This window comes from Stegodyphus dumicola, chromosome X2 (assembly GCF_044657685.1).
Source record: "Stegodyphus dumicola isolate Sdum_Otavi_A_Nest chromosome X2, ASM4465768v1".
In the NCBI taxonomy this organism is placed as follows: Eukaryota; Metazoa; Arthropoda; class Arachnida; order Araneae; family Eresidae; genus Stegodyphus; species Stegodyphus dumicola.
This window is the reverse complement of record NC_140781.1, coordinates 165238053-165261127: the sequence shown is the minus strand read 5'-3', so window position 1 is coordinate 165261127 and position 23075 is coordinate 165238053. Positions and strand designations below refer to the sequence as shown.

The 23075-nt window shown below is 31.7% G+C and overlaps 1 protein-coding gene across 3 annotated transcripts in view; it reads right to left on the bottom strand.

Annotated features, from left to right (window-relative positions):
- The window catches only part of LOC118186316 (adhesion molecule nephrin-like), a 1043604-nt gene that overhangs the window by 513040 nt on the left and 507489 nt on the right, over positions 1-23075 (bottom strand). For all 3 annotated transcript variants that reach the window (XM_085809008.1, XM_085809009.1, XM_085809010.1), the window contains exon 3: positions 4088-4209. In XM_085809008.1, coding sequence (XP_085665134.1) covers positions 4088-4209 — 122 coding nt within the window. The remainder of the gene's footprint in view (positions 1-4087; positions 4210-23075) is intronic.

Sequence of the window (23075 nt, the reverse complement as noted above, 5' to 3'; positions counted from 1 at the left end):
TTACATTGAGATTTCAAATTTACCACATTATTTAAACTAATTAAGAGATTAATTATTCATTTAATATTTAAACTAACTATGTACTAATAACTTATCTTAACCTGATAAGAAGGGTGAAGCGAGACGTGTATATTAGTATTAGAAATTTTTAAATTTTGTGATTTAATTTTTAATTAATGTAATAAAATTTTACTGCTGAACAAATTTATTCCTACATAAATTACTGTATTATTCCTATATAAATTACTGTACGAAAATAGCTTTTATTAATAAGTAGACGTATTTTCATAAAAATTTCAATAATAGTCAATATTGAATGAAGACTTTTTACTATTCGCTTATTATTTTCCTGTTTCTTTGAGATTTTTCAGAAAAAATTACGTTTAAAAATATTTTAGTATTTCTCAGCTTTTTTGCATTTCAACCATTTTCAAATTTCCTACCTCGAGTTTCTTAGATGGCACTTTCTAGCCAATTTTAAACCCCCATTTTTAACACTTGACTTTCCTTTATTGCCTAATGACCAATCAACAGCATACTTTATTAAGAATTTTTATCGCCAGTTTGCACCTACACATAGAAGACTAGGATTTAATACGTCAATTAGAGTTCCCCTCGCTAGTTTGCAATTTTAGATCTCTTTAGCATATCAGCTTAAAAAATTCACTCTATTTTAACTTTAAGAATGATGTTTTACTACTAGAAGTTTTTCACAAAAAATGGCTAAAACAACAATTGGTGAAAGCAACAAATGGTTAAAGCAAGGACTTGAATTAATATTGAATTTAGATATTTTATTAAACCTTTAAAAGGAATTTCACTCAGTCAGTCTCGGGAGGCGAACGTGATTCGGATTTCATTGATGATTGTATCTAAAAAGGATAACACCCTTCGAAAAGTCAGATTATTTTCCTGGAATCATTAATTATTAATATACTTTTTCATACTGCATTTTTAACTGACCATTCTATTACAAGAGTTTTTTTTTCATTAAAATAGACCATTTTTTCAACTTTCTCCGGAATGATGGATTTTATCATTTATTAAATGTAATTAATCTTATTTATGTTAGGTACAGATTTTTAGCTCTGAAGTGCTATTTTGCATAATTTTAGTTTTATTTGAAATACACACATATATATAACTATATATATATAATTATGGATTAAAAACGTAATTAATTTTGAACTCACTTTTCAAAGCCGTGAACGAAAATAAGCTTAAAATTTAATTCCCTTTTGAATTTTTTTAATAAAAAATGTTAGTTTTAGTAAATGAAAAATGTTTTCAAACTAGAATTAAATTTGAAATTATTTAAAATTATTTATTTCCTTTTATGTTTGGAAAGGTGGGCTCAATATGTACATATACATATATATAAATATATAGATATAGGCTTTGACTCTAATTTACTTTTGACTTTAAATACTTTAAGTTTATTGTACTTCAATCCTGCAGCGCAGCTATAGCACAGGACGGGTGTAAAAAATTGTTTTTAATTTTTAGCCTCGTATTATGTTTCTTTATGTATATATATATATAATTTTGACCAAAATTGGTCTTTTTTGTATTGTTCTTACAATTTTACTTATAATATATATATATATATATATATATATATATATATGTATTTCTAATGCTTTTAAATATTAGTTAAAAATTACCAGTTTGTAAATTTATGTAGACTTCAAATTTTAATTTTTAATTTTTTTTGTTGGCAATTACTATTAGTTTTACTTTGAAATATAGAAACCATAATAGGAGTATTCTTTTATACTCATATGATTATATATATATGCATGCGCATTAGAATTACACATTTTAAAATATTATATTAATAGTTTGCGTACTATGAAAACTGGCATCATCAAATCAACATTTGAATCTGACATAAACTAAAATCAATTGAAAATTAATTGGGCTCAAATTTCAGTGTAAAATGAAAACTGAAAATCTATCTAGAGTACTGTAACATTAATGGCCTTATGTAACAAAAAATATGTGTGACACGTATAACCTATGCAATTAGCATAAATATTATTTAATCACGTTAGAGATCAAATAGCATACATTTCAAGAAACGGCGCCTAAAATTCCAAACATGTTATCTTACAATTTTTATTAGATTATCTATATATGGGTATACTTATAGGGGTTTATTTTAATGTTCTAATAGTTATTTTAAATTTTAAACAAGTCTTTTCTTCCCTTCTTGTTTCCCACCTATGTTTCCCTACCAGAATGAGTTTTAAGATTACGTTATATGTAGTAAATGAGGTACAAACGAGTATTTAAGATGAAGTGTGGATCACTTCACTAGAAGAGTCTCGTATAGAGTAGCAGAGTTAGGAGAATGTATTCTGCCTTCCGGCCACATTGTTTCTAATAGTCTAATCTTTCTGTTATTCGGCTGTATTGTTTCATGTCGGCTAGTATCCGCTGGTGATCTTCAATAAGGGCCAACTCTATTAATTAATTCCGTGCAGCTTTGGTGGGTTTTAGTTTAGTTAGTATTAGAGTAGTTTTCATTTTCTATCTTGAGTTAAAGCTAAAATGGAGGTTTATTGTAAGCCTGAGAAGGGGCCATCTGTTCATTTATATTGAGTTGGAATAACGGGTAAATTTAACACGTCTTTGGACTTCTTACTGACCAGAACTCTGCGATACGTCGCTACACAATAGTCTAGCCCTGAAGAACTTCCAATTTAGCTAGGGTATTACGTACTGATGATTACTTTGTTGGAGGTGTACAGAGAAAAGTCGTGCGGACGAAATAAATCCTCAGGTTATGACTATAGTTAATAAAAGTGGATATAATGATAGACAGAATTGAAGCTGTTTAACACTGCATAAAGAATAACTTTTATGAAATGCAATTTCTGCTTAATCTTGAAGTTGTAGACAAACGATTCACTGCTGCATAAATGTAATTATTTAATAGGAAACAAAGTTAATCATTTATAGAAATTTTATATATAAGTAGTAACTACGGATTTCTGAAGATATATACCTGAGTTCATTCCGGAACAGGTATTATTAGGCAAATATTTCATACAATCAAGCAGGACTAAAAATATCTTTGAAGGAGACAGAATAGAAAAGATTTTAAATTAGCTACTACGTGCATATCTAATAGTTGCCATCTTTAAAATAAAGAAGTTTTAGGAACAGAATCCAGTGCAGAACGCTTACACAATGTCAAAGGAGGCAAACTGATATCATGTAACAAAACTCCAAATTGTTGAATAAATACATAAAGTTAAAAACAAATTACTTATATGCTTTTAAATTAAAATGATAATATATATGCCAGTTTGCAGAAAACATTTTCTAGATATGCGATTTTATATTTCTAATGTCGCTAAGTAATTTCGCCTTATATAAATAGCTAAATTAAGAATCTTTTATTTTTCTTTCCTTAAGAAATCCGTTGCCCATCCAGCACTGCTGTCTTAAGTAATCATGATGACAGCTGCAGCTGCAGTGGAAAAAAAAGAAAAATGAGAAATAAGGCTTTTTCAGTACTTTTTTTCCAAGGAAACATGAAAACGTAGAAAATTCAGAAAAACGAAAAGAATGATGAAACCCCATATAAAATGTCGACAATTTTTATTTTGCTTTATTTCGCTAAAGAAGACATTTTCCGTTTTGTTTACGCACATGTTTTTGAAAAAAATATGTCTAATTTCCTGAAATCTTTCAAGTTTGGAGAGTGCCTTCCATTAATTTAAAAAATTATTCCTAAACTAGAGTAATAATAGAAACGACTAATACGTTTTCGAAATTTATTCAAAATCTTTTGCATTATCATAGCGAAACAAAACAACAATACATGAAGTATATTAATATTTTTCATATTTTGTTGTATTTACCAGTAATTGGGTTTAGTGGGAATGAAGTATTTCAAAAGAAAAATATCCATGTTACAAAAAAAGATAATTAATGGCGAAATATAAGTAGTGATCATGTATCTTAACTGAAAAGGTTTGCGTGAATGTGAATTTATAAATTTGACATAAAATTTATTATAGAAAGAAAAGTATTTTGCGTCATACAATACTTAATGAAATACTTTAAAAATATTTACTTGGCACTGGAACTCCGCTTCATCATCAAGCTGAGCTTTATGCACTAATAATGTATACGCTGATTTGGAATGATCCACTCTCATTTCGTACCTTTCGTATCCTGGGATATCCGGGTCATAACCTGAAATAAACACCAAAATGGTATATAGAAGCAATAAAACAGTAGAAATTTTGATTTTAGCAATCTGCCGAATTTTTTATCTCAGAAAATTGAATGGAAAACCCATACTTGTATTCAATAACAGGCCATCGTAGAAAATTTTATTTCTTATTGACCACATTTTACCTGTACATTTTCAGATTTACGAAGAAAAATTTTTATTTACTTACATTTCCTACAGGTGTTAAGAATCCGAAATTTTACAGTCATTCATTCTAAGCATTTGTTGTTAAAATAATTATTTGATTATAATTGTGTAGTTAAGTTTAAAAATTTCCAGATTTTATTACTTAAAAATTCAAGGTACAAATTATAAATTTCTAATGAGTTATTAGAACTTATAAACTTAATAAAATTAAAGCAGGTTTATATTTTTTTAAAACATTTTTCATTAAATTTTAAAGCTTACTGAATAAGCTACAGATTAGTGTCTATATTCGCAAATACGAAGCATGGACCATACTCTAAATAACTATGCTAATTTAATAGGGATTAGAGATATTAAAGAAGAGCTTGATTGATATTAAAGCAAAAAAATTACAAAAGCGGCAATTCATGGTAACTCAGAAAATATGTAAATGATATAACATAACAAAATTAATTATTAAGTTTTTACTTTCTCTTGCCAGACATTTAAAACTTGAAATAATACATGGTACGCAAATAGATATGTTTATATAAAACAGTAAAACAAAGTTTTCTTTAAACATATTTATGTTTAAACAAATATAAAATCTTCCTTCACGTGAGAAGGAGTTCCATTTCATTATTAGAATGCTTGAAAATTCGAAATAATTTTCGCAAACTATTTCACAGTTTATTAATAAGAGCTATAAAGTCAAACAGTCATAGTGAAAATTTACTCCAAACGGTCCAGGACACATGCTTATTAAATTGATTTTAATGTTGGATTTATATTTTCTTAATGTTGTTATTTTCCATTGCTTTCTGGACTTTTGAATTTTTTGCTTGATTAAGGACAATATTAATTTATTATTAAAAGCTTTTTATCCCTGCCAACTGAAAATATCAACAGTAGTATAATAATACCCACAGTGTCTCTTACCGCTTTTCCGGAAGTCTGTGGGCCTTCTCGAAAAACTGAAAACTATGTATGTTTTGAAGTGCTTCATTTTTGAAACTTGGAAGGGCGATGCAGGTCACTAATTTTTGTAAGTCCTGCAGAGTTACCAATTGTTTTCGAAGTAGCTCAAAACCTGTTATATGATTTAAATGATATACAGCTGATTTCAATAAGAATAATGATCCACGCTATTTTTTTACTTCTTTTTTTAAGATCAAGATAAAAGAACTAAGTTCATGAATGATACTATAAACTCAGGCACGTAAAATTTCATTTTTATCAAAAGGAAAAGCAAGGACAGACAGTTTTATAATTATGTTATCTTTGAGCATATTCATGCAAATTAACTATAATTTGTATGATCGTAAATTTCGTTTCTTCCCCGAATATGCAAGGTTTTTAACTTCTTGATATTGCTGCAATTACTTGGTGGCCTAAACAACAAGAAATACTCATTTTCAGTTTTTGTATGCTAATGTTTATACTACGATGTTTTAAAAGTGCGAAGTTTATGACTCACTTTATTTTATACGACGATATTTTATACTACGATGTTTTATAACTGCCGTTTTCTTTTCTCCGATGATATTCTGCGTGACGATGATTTTCCTCGTATTGTTTTCTCCGCGGTATTTTCCATATAAGTAGTTAGCTGATAGAGGTTAAGGAGCTATGGAGTTGGAATAAAGGTCTATGCGCTACATCAATAAGGAATGCCTTTAAACTACTTTCTAAGCATAGACGTACGACGCATTTCACTCGAAATACATCATATTACCTCTATCTTACCTGTTCAGAAACAATAAGCTTGAATAAAGTTTGGCAGTAAGTCATGTAATAAGTAGCGAACGCGTGCTAACATTTTCCAGTAAAGTTAAATAAATGCTTAAACCTAGAAATGGATCTTAGCACAAGTTCGTTGAAAAGAGTAAGCATGGTCAACAATACGAATAGTGAGTGTTTAGAAATGGTTACAAAACTAAATAACGTTTCAGAGTTTAGCCTATAAGGCATTTCTTCCCCCTTCCTAGCATGCCTTCGTGGTGTAGAGGTCAGCCCACTGAGCCGGTATTTCAGAGGTCCGTGGTTCGATTCCCGAAGGCGCCCGAACTAAAAGGGTGTTGGATGAGGATTTTCCACACCCAGGATTTGGCGATTGGGTCCTCTAAAAGCACAGTGGCCCTTTAAAAAGGGGTGTATATAAGGTATTTCTCCCACTTTCCTAGCATGTCTTCGTGGTGTAGTGGTTCTGCAAACTGGGCTTGTATTCCAGAAATCCGTGGATCGATTCCCGGCGAAGGCGATTGTTAATTTTTCATTTTGCCTAATGTCTCTAAAAGCCTTGGTCCCACATTTTCAGTTTGAGAAATGAGACAAGTTAGGTAGGCTTTCTGACAGCGAACAATTCAGTCACTTGACATCTATTAGTAAAGATATAAGAAATATAAATTTGTATACGGGATATACGAGAAAGCAGTTCTAATTAGTAATTTGTTTTTTTATCCTTTCAGAGATGATTTAGGGACAAAAATGACTTGTAGTAAGGAAATTTGACTCCGAAAAACTTTATTATATTTCAGGAATACGAATTTGCGAAAATTATAGAGCTTATATCATTATGATTCGGTTTGAAATACTAAATTCAGGAAACACACAATATTAAATTTTACTAAGTACAGCATTTTGAATCTTAGAAATCTTTAGAAATTTGCATTGCTTTCGAAATTTGAACAAAAGCAATTGTATATTTGAATATATCAATATTTCAGGCTTTGATTGTACTGTATATAAAATTTACATGCTTATAGAAGAACACACGCTCCATATTTACGGTGTTTAAAATTATCACAGATTATAGCCCACCAGCAGCCGAGCGGTAAAGTCGCTGAACACTGGTAGTTTGGTCCGAGGTTCGAATCTCGCGAACGGGCTGGCTGCATGGGCGTATTTGTGGTTTTCCCCATGTGTAACGTGTATACGAGCCAGTTTCCCTTAGAAAGTCCTCCAAGAAGGCATCCCTCCCCTTAGGCAGATAGCCCTCGAGGCTCGAAGGAGTGTTCTTTGAACGTTTTGTATGTTACCTTTATTTAATAAATATCGTGTTTTTCGCACTCAAACCATAAAATTAAAATATCACAAAATAATTTTAAAATGAGTATATGTTTAGAATTTCTATTACATAGTCTCGCGCGTTTCAGATAAAAGTGGTTTTTTTTCATACAGTGTTGCCATTGCTCGCTTTGAAATCGTTGTTGTTGTTGTTGTTGTTGTTGTAATTAATTATGGCAAAGCACACGAGGGCTATCTGCCTAAAGGGAGGGATGCCTTCGTGGAGGACTTTCTAAGGGAAACTGGCTCGTATACACGTTACACATGGGGAAAACCACGAAAACACCCATGCAGCCAGCCCGTTCGCGGGATTCGAACCTCGGACCGAACTACCAGTGTTCAGCGACTTTACCGCTCGGCCGCTGGTTGGCCTTGAAATCGTTGAGTTTGTTAATCAAAAGTTAATGTGTTACAAATATGATATAAAACAAATTCCAAATCAGAGCTTCCAGATGCTCATATTCGGTACAGGATTACGTTATTCAAAATTTGATGGCTCCAAGTACCGCTGTTTTATCACAATGCGAGAAACCTGCATACATGTATGCTGATTCTTCATTATTTAATTTCTTTAACACAGAGCGATAACATTTGGTGGCAACAATTTGAAGAGTGAAATGGACATTTAAAGTTTTCGATGCAAAATACCAAAATGAAATTAATGGCACTTCTAGGTTAATGCCTTTTGGGCTAAAAGTAATATGTAAAATTAATACTAACGTGATGGAAGTATGATAAAACATTATAACAATATGTGTAAAGTAATCATACATCGATAAAATGCAATATAATAATGCAATGGCATATAAAAAGGTAATAATGCAATAATATGTAAAAATAATAGCACTAAAACTTTAAACAACAAATAAACTTGCGCAAGCTACCAAAAGTTTCAGAACTCCTTACTAGGTTAGAAGAAACAACAGGCCAGCAAACAGAGAGATGCCGTTAAATGTAGCTCTAGCACTCTCATGGAACCTACGTTGCTATAAGATATACTGAACATTTTCTACAGTATCGCCGCAATCATAAAGTCCACTTGTCATAATATTAAAGTTAAAAAGTTAGTTTCAAAATACTAATGAGCAGTCAAAATATTAGTTAGCTTAAATCTCAGTTGAATATGCTTACTTTTAAGATGTTAAAAAACCGTTGGAAAAAAACATTTTCTACACGAGGCCTTTGAAGAAGCAAGGTATTCAGTATTGCAGTTAACAACAGTTTTATCCCATGCAACATGCAATAAGACTTAGAAACAAACATCATCAATATCACAATAAGCCGCTTGTTTAGCCAATTGGTTAGTCCTTTCATTACCGAGAATACCACTGTGGCCTCAGACGTACTAAAATTAATATCTGCAGTTTGTTCGAACGTACATACTATGAATTTTCCCCTCCAGTTTTACTGTGATAGTATATTCCGTAGATGAAAGAAAAACATTAAAATCACTGGGTGTTTGTGACATTTAATTTTATTATAATTATTTTCATCAAAAGTTTCGCTTTAATAACTTAAAGACTCTTCAAAGTTATTTTTTTAATATTAAAGCAGTCATGACATCGTAAACTGATTTTGTATACCCGAAGCTAATACAGCTAACAGACAGATCTTTAAAATGAGTAAAAATGGAAAGTCCTTTCATTAAGACAATAAACACTTCCTAATTCATCTGATTTTAATTTATCTTAACTTATCTATTTATTTCTTTTTTTTATCGGAATACAGAATTTGAATTGTTTACTTCGCTTATAGATTCCTCAAAGCGATTTGAAATACTTGACTTTATTGAATTTGACTCCCCAGAAATTAGATTTTACGCTGTGTTGTAAAATATTGAGTATTTTTAACGATAGGCACCACAAACATTCCAAGACAATATCAAAACATTAGATTTATGACAGCATATAACATTATTCAGATATCGTTTTAGAGTTTTATGGATGGTTTTGCCAGTTCAGAACATAGGGCTAAATCTAATTTTAGCTTTTTATTGGTTTGTCGAGTTTCAATGGAGTATATAAAGCTGCCAACTTCAGATTTATGGAGCAGAATCTGCTGCTCGGGAGCTCTGACTCTTTCATGGGTTTATATTTCTTATTTTTAAATGACTTTTATTCTTTTGCGATACGTTTTCCCTTCTACTGTTTTTATTCGATGGAGTATTAAGAGAGGTCTGCTGAAAATGCACCTCAGTATAAGAACCAAATCTTGGAAAAACATGAGAAAACAGCAAGAAGGGCTTCCAAGGTGAAGACATTTTATATCGTTAATTTTACTTGGTTTCATATATATGTTAAAGATATCTTAAATTTTATACATTTTTTCACAAGCTCTTACAAATAAGTATGCGTATTTCCCCAAATAGCCTTAAGATGCATTGAATTGTAAACGTTTCCGTGGTGAAAATGAAGAAATTAAAAACAACATTTTAATGCATTAAGTGTTTCTGCATCTTCTTGAGAAAACTGACTTCTTAACATTCTTAAGAATGCCTTATTAAACAGCACTTTCCTGCCCACGCTTTAATTCTGCAACACCTTGGGTTTTTACAGTCTTCAGATCTCAACTATGAAAACAATTACTTTGACCATAAAGTATAATAATAATATAGAGTTGGATGGTGGACATTTTTATTTTATTTTATTTAGAATAACGGCAATTTTTTTTTTTATTTCAGACAAGTGTGCATTTGCCCATCTTTACATCTTGTCCACCAAGGCAAAGCAGACAAGTGCTGAAAACATTGATATTTCACTTTGAGTTTGAATTTCCGTTAATGGGATGGCTGTATGTCGTTTCCGATTTTTACTCCATCTGTTAACTAGTCAGTTATTGTTAAAAAGTTCTCTCTTTAGATAAATAGTTATCACTAACTTTAGCACAGATTTTCTCAATCTATAGTCCGTGGAACACAAGTGGCTCTCGAAGGCGATCCTCCTAGTTTTCCAAAAAAGACAGAAAATAAAATTCCGGTTAACTGCATATACTACACTCTTGCCGAAAATCTCAGATTTTGCAAAATAATACATAACAATCTTCTATCACGTTTCATTCCAAGATTGAATTTTTTATAAAATTTATTATCAGTTACTCTACTATGGACTTCCAACTGTAGTGTTTGCAACTAAAGAGAGATTTAAAGCACTGCCATTGCGACTTCTTACAAGCGTATACCCAAATATAGAACAACTACGCAAAAATCAGCAGAGTTAAGACTGGGAGAGTAACTAGATAAGAGTAACTAAGCAAAAATCGGCAGAGTAACTATCAACTATCGGCATCTATTAATAAGATAGATAGATAATCCATCTTATAAATTAGAGTAACGTAACTTATTTAATTTTAGTTAATAAGATAAAGATTAGTCAAGTTCTAATAACATCGAATTATTAAAAAGGAATATAAACTTTCTCCAATTAACTTAATTATTTAATAGCGATATTAAATTAGATGGATTTTAATTAATTCTATTTTCGAAATATAAGTATGCTGATAGTAAAATATGCTAAAAATTTGCTTTCGAAAGGGACAAGAATAAGGTGGTCCGCAAAGCATTTGAATTTATGAAAGTGGTCACCACTTAAAAATAGTTTGAAAAAAGCTGCTTTAGCATATTTGTCACCAGCACATAAACAAAGACAGTTTTATTTTGCTTGGCCAACAAGACAATTATTAATTTTTGCTAAATAATATGTAACGAAGTATCGCATTCTCTTATGAATGTTCTTACGCTGTAAAAGATTATCACATGGAGCTAACTATTGAAAAAATTGTGATTCGAATACGCAAGAGCACAGATGATTTTTTATGTTTTCTTGCATTTAAAAAAGTCTGTATAGTGTCCGCACAACTAAACATGTTGGGCATGATAATGTTTCATCACCTGGACTTGGCTGAATGAATTTCGTGACCACTCTTCCTTTAAGACAAATGTAGGGAATTAACTCATTTCTTTGTGAGATCTCTAGCGATCCAGCTAACAAGTGAAATATTTTTCATTCAAATTACAGTTAGTTATTCATATGTCCTACTCCAAAAAATAATAGTTTCTGCAAATAGATTAAATATATGACATGGTATGCTGGTCTGCAGTTACATGCCGTTAGAAGCTCGTAACGCAACTATCCGATATGAACAGAATAAAAATAATAAGATGTTACATAAAGAGCACATTATTTCAGGAATCAAAGGACACGAAATATGTGAAAGAAACGAACAAGCAGATAAACTCTCAAAAGAAGCTGCACCAGATACAGCAGCATACTATACACGTGATCTCCAAAATGTCATCTTACAACGATCGTGCAACAAATAGCAACGGTAGCATGGCAGGAGGAATAAGATGTCATGCAAAAGGGAAGGGCGACTAATACATTAAAAGAATTTACTAATACATTAATTACTCCATAAAAAGAACTGGATTTTTTCAGATGGAGCATTTCCTACTACTTTCGTTTACTCGAAAAGCATTTCATTAACAAATACCAGCATCTGCGGCGAATTAGGAGACGGTTATTTATTTAAACTGCCAGTGTCAAATTCTTCCTTATTTCTCTCATCAGAAAAAAACCCCAAGACATGTGACTTTCCTCTTAAAAAGGAAAGAAACACAGAAGAAACATTATCGAAATACTGTATATGTTAGCAAACACAGGAAGAGATTTATGTCACTGCTAATGAAAAATTCGTCATTTGTCGAAACATTCCAATGCGCTAACAATTTTTTACACTTTTGTTGTCTTTTCAAGATTTTACATGTAAAAATCCTTTAAGCCTAACATGTTTACATTTTCCATGTTATCCTATAAACTACATGCATGTAGTTCATTAAAAGCATAGTATTGTCAGAAGTGAAATGGCTGTAATTTATACGACAAACAAGTTCTTATGAATCTGCTCAAGGGTAAAGAAGTATTACAGCTTGAAAATTCAGTTTTTGTCACAGAAAGCTGAAATCGAAGGACAACACCTGTTGACCCACTATAAACCACTGGTGCTGTCATCCTTTCGTAACCATAAACTATCAACCATCTGTAGGTTCTTCCTTCTTCTCATTCTCATATGTGAGGGAAATATTCGCGTTTCATCATCTATTTCTTGTGATATGTCCTGACCCCGTGCAGACTTATATAAAAATGAAAAGCTGAAAGAATTTAAAAAGAAATATAAAACTAGATGTTGGAAATAGCTTTAGTCAAAATTATATACCTTGTTTCAGTTGAATAGAATAATCTGTTAGAAAAAAAATATATCCAGCGTTTCCTAACTGAGCTATGAAATAAGGGCAAACAATAAACTATTTATTATCAATTTGCAGCATCTGCATATCCATTATAAATTTGTACTCGAGTATGATGTGTTACACCTTTCACTTGTGACACGAATTGATAAGAAAAGCAAAAATTACTAGTTCATTCATTCATTCATCCATGAGGAAATTGTATTTAACGTAAAGAGAAGAAAATAGGAAACACAATAGAAAGTAAACACTGACAAAAGTAAGATCCCGTAAGAAGGACGCCATATTGTATGGCATTTAAAAAAAAAAGATAAATCAGCTAAAGTCACAAGATTAAATTTGGCAGAGTATGTAAAACTGAAGAAGTCTTCTTTTGTCTTTTTAACTGATGGGTTATCAATGCTTTAAGTTTACAAAATGAGGTAATTTAATAATAATTTCATCGAGTGCTTATTATTACTTTAGCTCTTTTGAAGACTTTGTTACTCTTATCCTAGTTTAAGATGACGTTTCGAATTTATTAAATATGTAACAATATATGAATCAATTTTCTTTAGATCTCTTCGTGCAATGTAAAGATTTATTCTTGTCCTTGGCTTATCTTTTTCATGAATAAAATTGTTTCTCTCCATATATGGTGTCTGTACTCCTCAATAACTTCTCATCAAAAAGGCCGTTTGAAGCTAAATTTTTTATGCATAACGTTTAGCTGAAACCGAAGGACAGCATAAATACTTAGTGTTAGCATAAACACTTAGGTCTAACAACAAAATGTGCAAAATGCTGTTAACAAAACTATCCTTACTATGTTAAAATTTAACACAAAAAATTCAAAAATACGTATGGTGGCATTAATAAAGCATGATTGCAGAAGGACTGTTTTTTGCTCGCTGCAATTTTTCTCGTAGTACATCTAATAATGAAAGGTATTTATAGCCTAAATTTATGTAATTATGAAAAATATAAGACGAAAGCAAACTCAGCGCCAGATTACTATAAAGAAAAGTGCGCAAAGCATTTCAGCTAACTTCAGCAAATATTAATACTGAAACAACAAGTTTTGTTAATTAAGGTAATTATGTGTAAAAGTAATTTCACCAGTGAAGCGATTAAATAAATAAATACTTTCTCTAGATAATAAAACAACCTTTGCTTAATTTAAAAAGCAGAAAAAGAATGTTCGATAAAATTAGTGATGCTCCGTTGTCCGCTAATATTGCGACTGATAAGATTGCAAAAATGGCATCAACTGTATCCATCTCTCAGTTTAATGTTATTTCATTAACACCCTTGTTTATTGTTTGGTGCATGATATCGCGTATACATCTTCTCGTTAAATAAATGTGTTAAATTCCCAGATCAAAATTCCCAGATCCCACAAATCAAAACCCAGTTTCTTCGAATCGTTTCCTGAAAATTATATTTAGATGCAGATATCATTATAAATAGGGATTTGCAATGATTTTACGAATCAGTGAAAAGTTAACGGGTTTATGAAGCATTTTATTAATTAGTAATTTTATGGAATTTTTGCAGTACTTACACAGAGTCCGTTTTTCCAAGAATCGATAAGCAAAAGCAAATGTTTGAACGTGAATTGAAGAGAACTGGAGCATTAATTGAGGATTGATCGATGGAACATTTTATTGACAATAAACTGAGAGAATATCAAGCGTTCTAATACAATGAATACACTTCTTATCTGGAATAAAAACTAAGTCTGTACAAAGTGCCTGAAGGAAACAGCCTCAGACAACAACTAAATCTTTAAAGCAGATATAGTATTCTGCTTAACCATTTAAATAGATTATACCAGGAAACCACCAGCTACTTGTTTTTAGTGTTCCGAGAGATGGCTCATTGCAGGGATTCATTGCTAAAATTATAATCGGGTAAAAATAATTCAAGGCATTTTACTTTGAGAAAGACGTAACCTCTCATAATTACGTATCTAATACGTTTGTTAAAAATTAAATTCAGGAATACTAATATTTTAAATTAACTCATAGTGGGTGTGTAAGTCTTTAATAATTGTTGCGAAGTTATCCTTTAACTACTGTGACTTAAATTGTTGCATAACTACTGTGAGCGGTCTCTCAGACCGCTTCTGTTAAAAACAAAACAAGACATTATTTTATGTTTCTTATTTGAATAAATGTTATTTAATTTCATATAGTTAACTTTTTCATAAAGATATAAAGCAATTTTTATACTTAAATCAGTTCATTAAAATAACATATATATTATGATAATAATTCCTTCGCTTACGTATCTGGATGGAAGAAGTAAATTTTAAAATTCAACTTTTTTATTTTGCATTAAAATTTGAGATAAGAATGCTTTAATAAGAATATAGAAAATTAATTTTTATTTTAAAAATTATAATTCGAGCTGCATTTTATACATACGTTTCTACTTCATTGTACACACACTGGTTCTTTGCATGCTATAACGTTTGTAAACTTTTTTCCTTTTTTTGCTCGGTGAACAAATATAACACGTTCTTTTTTTATCTAATTTATCGTCTTCGATCGCAGTGTTTCCTGCATCTATTCCGAAAACTCTTCTTATTGTAAGTTTCAGTTCTTTAGGTAAAAATGACGAAGTTATCCTCCGTTTTACATGAGACTGCACCAACTGAATCGCTAATGAAATCTTTTCGTTTTATTTTCGGAGCCAATGGGATAAGATTTAAACAATACGAATGCATTTTTATTGCACAGATATCCAAGTTTCTGAAGAATATTGCCATAGGCCAGCATCGGTTTCGACGAGCAGTTGAATAGATTGAACGAAGAATAATATTGTGACTACGAGTTCGAACACCCTTGTTGGGCTCTTGAATAGACCATTTGAATTCATTTTTTCAAATATAAAAATCTCTTGTAGAAGGAGAACATGAATTTTCATTTTCATTGGCAGATATTTCTGAAGTTGTGTCGCGGTCGCTCTCAATAATTTCATCTTGGGAACTTTTATCAGAGAACTGTAAATTAGACTAATTTTGAAGTATTCATTCAATTTGGTCTTGGGTAAGATATGTAGAACGTTTCCTGCACGCATTTGAAGCCATTTCAAGAATATTTCTAAAAAAGCGAAATATGTAACAACAATGAAAAGTGAACTTTATCGGCCGAAATTCGCATCGTATCTGCTGTGATTGGTCCCACAGACAGCAAAGGGGGGGGGGAATTAAAAAAAAATAAAAGAAGAAATAGAGCTACCCATATGCAACTTGGTATGTGACCTTGGACAACTGGTTTAGGAAGGTACTAGGAATGGCAATACCCATTAATTATTCTAAGGGGTGGAAGCATTTAATGGAAAATGTCGGGCGGTCTGAGAGACCGCTCACAGCAGTTAAAGGTTATTTAAATTCAGTAAATATATTTAAATTATTCTTTACTGTAGGGTGTTCCAAGAAAAGGACCGGAGATAATATGCCCAATAAAATACATTATTTTTAGAACGTATAAAATGTTTTTTCATACTTACAACATGTAGATGTTCTTATTTAAAAATGTCAAGTTTGATGTGATCTGTCAACAGCCTAATGTTGTCACTTTCAGTTCATTTCGAAGCTTTGTCTTAGCTTAGTCGTCATGGAGTGCTACAGAAAGGAACAGTGAGGAGTGTTGATTGGGAAAACACTTTACAAAAACGGCAAGGGTAATGCACAAAGTGTTAGGAAGCTCCGTGAAATCTTTCGAGAGGAAAGTGCACCGAATGATACAAAAGACTTTCCAGGTCAACTAAGCTACAACGGAGCTGAGGACGGATCTGACAGTGATAAAATACCAGTGTTGCCAGGTCATATCGAACTTGCCATCCTTAAAACAGAACATTAACCTGTTTTAAGTATATAGAAGAGTTTTTCAATTTCTAAAAATTAAATATTTTGGGTGGGCATTTTAAATCCGGCGCTTTTATTGGGACACCATTTAAACGGTGTTTAGATACAAAACTTCTTGCGAAGATAAATTTTACTGGTTGCATGAAATATTTCACATAGATGTTTTAGTAAATTGGAGAAAATCAATGTTATTGCTTTTGAAAAAAAAATGCAAACTAACTTTTAGATATTCCTGTTGGATGTTTTTTAAAAATAAATCTAAGTCCTTTAACAAGGATAACCATGATTTTCTTAATACGGTATTCAGATGTTTTGCTTTGCTAACATTTTATGAATTATTAAAAATTTACAGATTTATATGACAATAACATTTAATTATTTAGAAGTACCAAAGTTATTTATGTAGCGCTTGTTATATAAGTAATTCAACAAGAATTTTAATATAGGAAGTGTTCTGGATTCCTTGGAGAATTAACTGCCAAATTATAGTAGAACTTCGATTACTCAAACTTCGTTAAGTAAACAGTTTTGATAAATCGGACTGAATGTAAATGTAGAACTCGAAATAAATGCTTAATTTAAATGATAAATCGATTTTTTTCCGATTGAATGTTTTTTTGCTCCCTTTACTGTCGTCGTATCTCAGTATCATTAACGCTTGGCTGTATCTTATGTATAACGAGCACCAAAGTTCAACCATATCTTATGAGAGTTAGAAGTAATGAGTTTTAAAAATTCAAAATTTATTAGAAATTCAGAAATCAGCTTTTGAACATTTAAATTAAGGAGGAAACTTTTCATTAACCAAATACTAAACAAGTACTTATAGTTAAGCTTGAATTTTGAGAAAATAGCTATGTAGTTAAATGCTATACAATTTAAATGTAATTGTCTCTTAAAAGTATACAAACGTTTTTAATATGTTCTTCTCCACGTTCTATACATATATTCTGTACATATATTTGGGTATATGCTATTGTTCATACATTAAAGAGCATAAACTTTACATTACATGATTTGCATTAGCATTTCAACCCGAGTTCGAATCTATGTGTACGGACTATCTATAGTTGCGGTTTCATGGGTTACTTCATGTGTAACCTGATAACGAGCTAATTTGCCTTAGTAGGGTACTCCACGAAGGTATTCCTCTTCTTAAGCAGATAACCGCCGCATTCAAATAATCTAAGTAACACTGAAATACACGTTTTCTGTAAAAATATTGTTTATAGTAAATATTCGTTTTAGTATTTTCAGAGCATGCAGCATCCCATGAAATTGGATATTTATGCGATAAGTGTACGTCAAAGCTTCAGGTTACAAATTTTTATGAGTATATTTGTCTGTAGCTTGTGCTTTGGGAGTAAATATTTTAGTCTCAGCCGTTAAGCAGTACTGAACAACGAAGTACTATTCTGTCTGATGAAACGGTTGCTCGCGATTGATCTAGATGCAGTTCAACAAAACAAAGAAATTCGTCTCTCAGTAAGATTTACAAAAAGAAATCCAGTGCCGAAATCTCCCGAAGTTCTGAAAAGAGCCTCTAGTGTAGTAAATGCCGCAGTTTACCTTGGTTCACAGCCGCACATTAGGGTGAAAAGGTAAAGGACTTCACGTCAGTAAAGCACTGATTAGAAATCTCATTGCATTTTCAGTTCAAGCCACATGAATTGCGTTGTAGCCACATGAGCATACATTGTGATATTATGCTAAAGTATGACATGTATAAACTCAGATAGAAGTCAATACTTGCAAAAAAATATTTCATAATGAAAGCTATTCTTTAGTTTAGATGCGTTAAGAGAAAAAAAAAGCAAAATATAATTTTGCCTTCTCCATTCCCTAATTACTTTTAAAATTATTTCCTTATAAATAATATTACGATAAAACTGGTTCTGAAATATTAAACGAAAGAATTTAACTTGATTCAGTAGAGAATATGCCGGCACGTAAATAGCTCGAGCAACTCGTATCCTAACACAACTGTTGATTCTCGTAGAGCGTGAACTGATATTGTATCTATAGTTGCAAAGCTAGGGCTTTGGAAAGTCTTTCGAAAACATTTATTTAAATTTCACATGTATATTTTAAATTAACTTTCGACGGGCTTCGATACATTTTTAATGGTTACTAGAAAGCTAAGCCAGCTGCCAGTTCCTCCACAGTTTCAGCCGATGAAATGGAAAAGTGAATCTAGATTAGTTTAAATATAAATATGAACCTCTTATTAAACGAGAAAAAAGTCTTAGAGACCTAATCCAACAACTCACATATAACATCTATTCATTATTTCATATAATGTTATTTAATTTTACGGAAGTTGTATAAAATTAGACAATATGATTATAATAAATTTTTAGGTCAAGATAATGGCCTCTTTTATTTCTACATCTGTAGCCGCCCAAACGGTGTAGTGGTTAGGGAAGCTTACTGAGGTACCGAAGGGCCTGGTTTCGAATCCCTGAGATTGCATGGGTCTTTGTAAATGTTTAGTGTCTGTGCGTCATGAAGGGACTCTAAATATGCGGTAAGCCGAAAGTCCTCTGGAGAGGTTGATGGTAGGGAAATAGGAGTGGGGACCCTCGAACCCGTCCCTCCGGGTTGCTCTCCATCAAAACCTGCGGGGGGGAGGGGGACCTAAGCAGCATACAAGTGACTTACTGTCACTTACATAGTGCTCAATGCAGGCGCAATTTTGCTCTGCTTGCCACGATGAAGTTTGGGGGCTTCTTCTAATGTTACTGTCAGACAAGTGAGATAAGTGACACCAATCAATACAACACAACATTTCTATACCTGTTTCCCAGAAAACAGTCAAATAAATAAATAAATATCTTTTCCATTTAAGCGAATTAAATTTTAATAACTTTGGGTATAACCTTTTATCGGATTAGAACGAAAACACAGTTTAAAGGAATAGTGCAATTCTTTAGAGACTCGAAGCAATTAAAATATCATTTTTAAAAGCATAAAAATGTATTTAATTGTTGCTTTAGGTATGTTTTTCATAGCATTTCATTTACTAAATTCCATTTTTTTCTGAAATAATTGAGAATTTTCAAAAGTGATTTTAGTTAGGTCAATTATTCATTTAATATTTGTTTGGGTAATATCGATTTATTCCAATTAAATTTTTTAAAACGCAAGAAGGAATGGTAGCTTTGACATTAAATCGAGGTGATCGTTTTTTTACCAAGAGAAAAAATTGTGTAATTCAGTTTCAGATTTCGCTTGATCAAGTATAATTATCTAGGGGATAATGCTTGTTGGAGTTTCTACGATGAAAAGTATACATGTTAATGGAATGTTTTTAGAATTTATTCTCATCAATAAGGCATGCAAAATTTTACCACTGTGGCAAGAGATTCCATATATCTCATAGGAAGGAAATGCTATTTTGTATTACTTTTGATGTTGCAATAACTGATCATTCGCAGAAAGAATTCTATAATAAATTCACCATATCTGCTTCAGTTAAAAAACAATGCATGCATCAATATGAAAAGTGTAATTATATTTTTGCATTCTTATATAAGGAATTTATTTTTATATAAGATAACGTTTTACGTTATTTTATGCTTATTATGACGCATGTTAGCAGCTTTGTGTCGGTACTATAAGTTATGTATTGCGTTCTTAACAAATTTACTTAGGATAAGGTGAATTAGAGACAAGTTTAAGTTTATTCGATTATGGCTAAGCACACAAGGGCTATCTGCTTAGACCAGGGAATACCTTCGTGAAGGACTTTCTAAGGGAAACTAGCTTGTATATACGTTACACATGGGGAGAACTACGAGAACATCTATGCAGCTACCCCATTCGCCGGGATTCTAGCCCCAGACTGAATTACCAGTGTTCAGCGACTACTCGGCCTTGGTGGGTCGGTCAATTAGAGAAACTAATATTACAAACCGTTATCGATCAAATTATAACTTCAAATTTAGCCTGATGAAGAAGAAAGCTTTATGCAATTGTAGCGACGTCAAATAATAGTGCATTAGTTTCAAGCCTCATATCAGTGCATAGGATTAACTGGAATATTCTATGGAATACCTTATGTAATCAATGAATGATATATTTTTGTTTTTGTACTAAGGAAATGCTTGAAGTGTTCACTTACGGTCAACAATTTCAATATTTGGTGAACAATATTTACAAAATTTGAAATAGAGTTCTTGAAAACGAAATATATCTACAGATTAATTCCTACATTTTTATATCCAATTAATCGATCTCACAGGGGGAAAAAAAACTTTGATCGGAAGAAGTTAAAACAAAATACATAGAACAGGCAATAGAGCATTTTCTTTCAAATTCAAAATTTCACAATTCAGAACATTTATTCTCAAAACAGTAAAGGTAAAAGATGACTGGCAAATGTAACCTCTACGCTTAGCACAGGAACCATGCATTTCTATGGCCATCCTAGTGGCAGCAAAATAATTTGCTTAAGAACTGTAAGGAACTGGATCATATGAGTTTCAGATGGATATTACCCATTAAATTAACAATGGATAGCTTAAAATTATACGAGATCTCACTCCTAATACATTGGGTTATTAGTGTGGCTTTTATAACAAGTGCATCCGTACTATCAGTAGCTGGGATGTTGCAACGAAAACAAATTTACTCCGAAAAAAGTTGTCTTTGGTCAAGTATGTTATCCGTAGCTCACCAGGCATCAGCAATCCTGAATTGTATTATACGTGGCAAAACAGTCATATTAGCTTATGTTAATAGGATCGACATAAAGTAAAACAGATATTGCATTGGATCGTTATTAGGATTCAAAGGGCATAACGCTGACAGGGTGTAAAATGGACATCAGCATATAATCGACGATCGTTACCTATGTACGATCGACAAAGCAAAAAAATTAATTTTGATAGCAGTATAGAAATGAGTAAGAGAATGAATGTACATTTATCACCTTCATAAAGTTGTTATATGCGTACAATCGACTTTACGTAGGATCGACACCTAGTGTAGCACAGACAGTTGGATCACCACGACGTAAGAGCTTCGCTGCAAAGAATTGCATAAGGTCAACGTGGAGTAAGATTGGTACCATGCAATCGACACTGTAAAAAGTAGCTCAGTATTATAATTAACAACAGCACATAATAAGGAATTACTCTTTGTGGTGTCTTTCTTCCACATCTGTAACTAAATGACATCAACGTTGGGAAGAACCCTTACATTGTTTATCTATTGACCTTGTTTGAGTTTATGTAGTTTTGATCCTATGCTTCATGCCCTTAGCCACAATTTACAAACCTGCAGAGGAATCCGATGTTTTCAGCCCGGTGATATTTACGTACTCATATATTTCTATATTAGCATATTAGCTCTTTCGCACCTCTTAAAATGTAATTTATAAGCTCATATAATGTATAAAGTTATGTATATCGGTATCCACCATTTTATTTATATGAAAACGCATGAGCCATGTAGTAATATACAACCTACTTTATGCACAAGCATTTTTAACATAAACGTATTTCAGTATCAAACTGCATCAGTATGCAATTGTGCAAACGTTAGGTGCCTCAAAAGTATGTAATTGAATAATATGCATATGTTTTGGTAAACCTGCTGACAGTAATGCAAGCGCTGTTTAGTAACTTTGTTCTGACAATCATACATTTGTTTTACTTTTACTTCCAGTATATATACTGCTACTGCATCTTCACAAGGCATATCTTGAGTCGGGTACCGTCTCTGTACATGTGTAGAGCATTTACTTTGATTTGCTCATAACAGCTGTTTCAACATTCTATATATCACTTAAACTTAATTTAAACTGCTTTTAGGAGAATCTATATGAGAAAAATGTAAAGCATCAAATACCGTGCAACCAAAATCCCTAATCTTGACCTCATGTAACAGAGTTGATAACATTTTCAGAATCTGACTGATTGATAAATGTAAGTATTGGTTTAAAAAGCATACATCAGTTTTAAAAAATACATACATTATGTCTAATTTAAAAATACATGATATCGTTTTAAAATGTATACCATTAATAGAAAATGTATATCATAATTTAGAAATTCACATGCATATTATTTGTGTCATACATTCGTATAATGAAGACTGTTTTTGAAAACATTTAGTATAAAACTTAAGAAACGAAATCCTTGCTATATTGCAGATATATAATACTTGCTAAAAAGCTAATGTTTATCCTCGCAGATTTTGCATTTTATTTGGAGATAAAATTAGTGTATGTGTTAAACAGTTCGATGGGCAATTCATTATTTCTGCAGATATTTATACACATAAACAGAGAGCTTAATCACCGTTCATAATGCACATTGACAACTCCAGGCACTCTTGATCTTCGACTTTGAAATACATGTCTGTTTTCGTACACGTCACATGATGCACTTTATAAGAAAGGACATTTTCAAAGCTTCTAACTGGTAGACGTTTCGTATCGTTTGCATATATATAGCTGAATATAGTTGAAGTTCCTTATACAAACCGTTAATTATTGTAACACTTCCATTAAAACTGTTGATGGAAAACGTCTA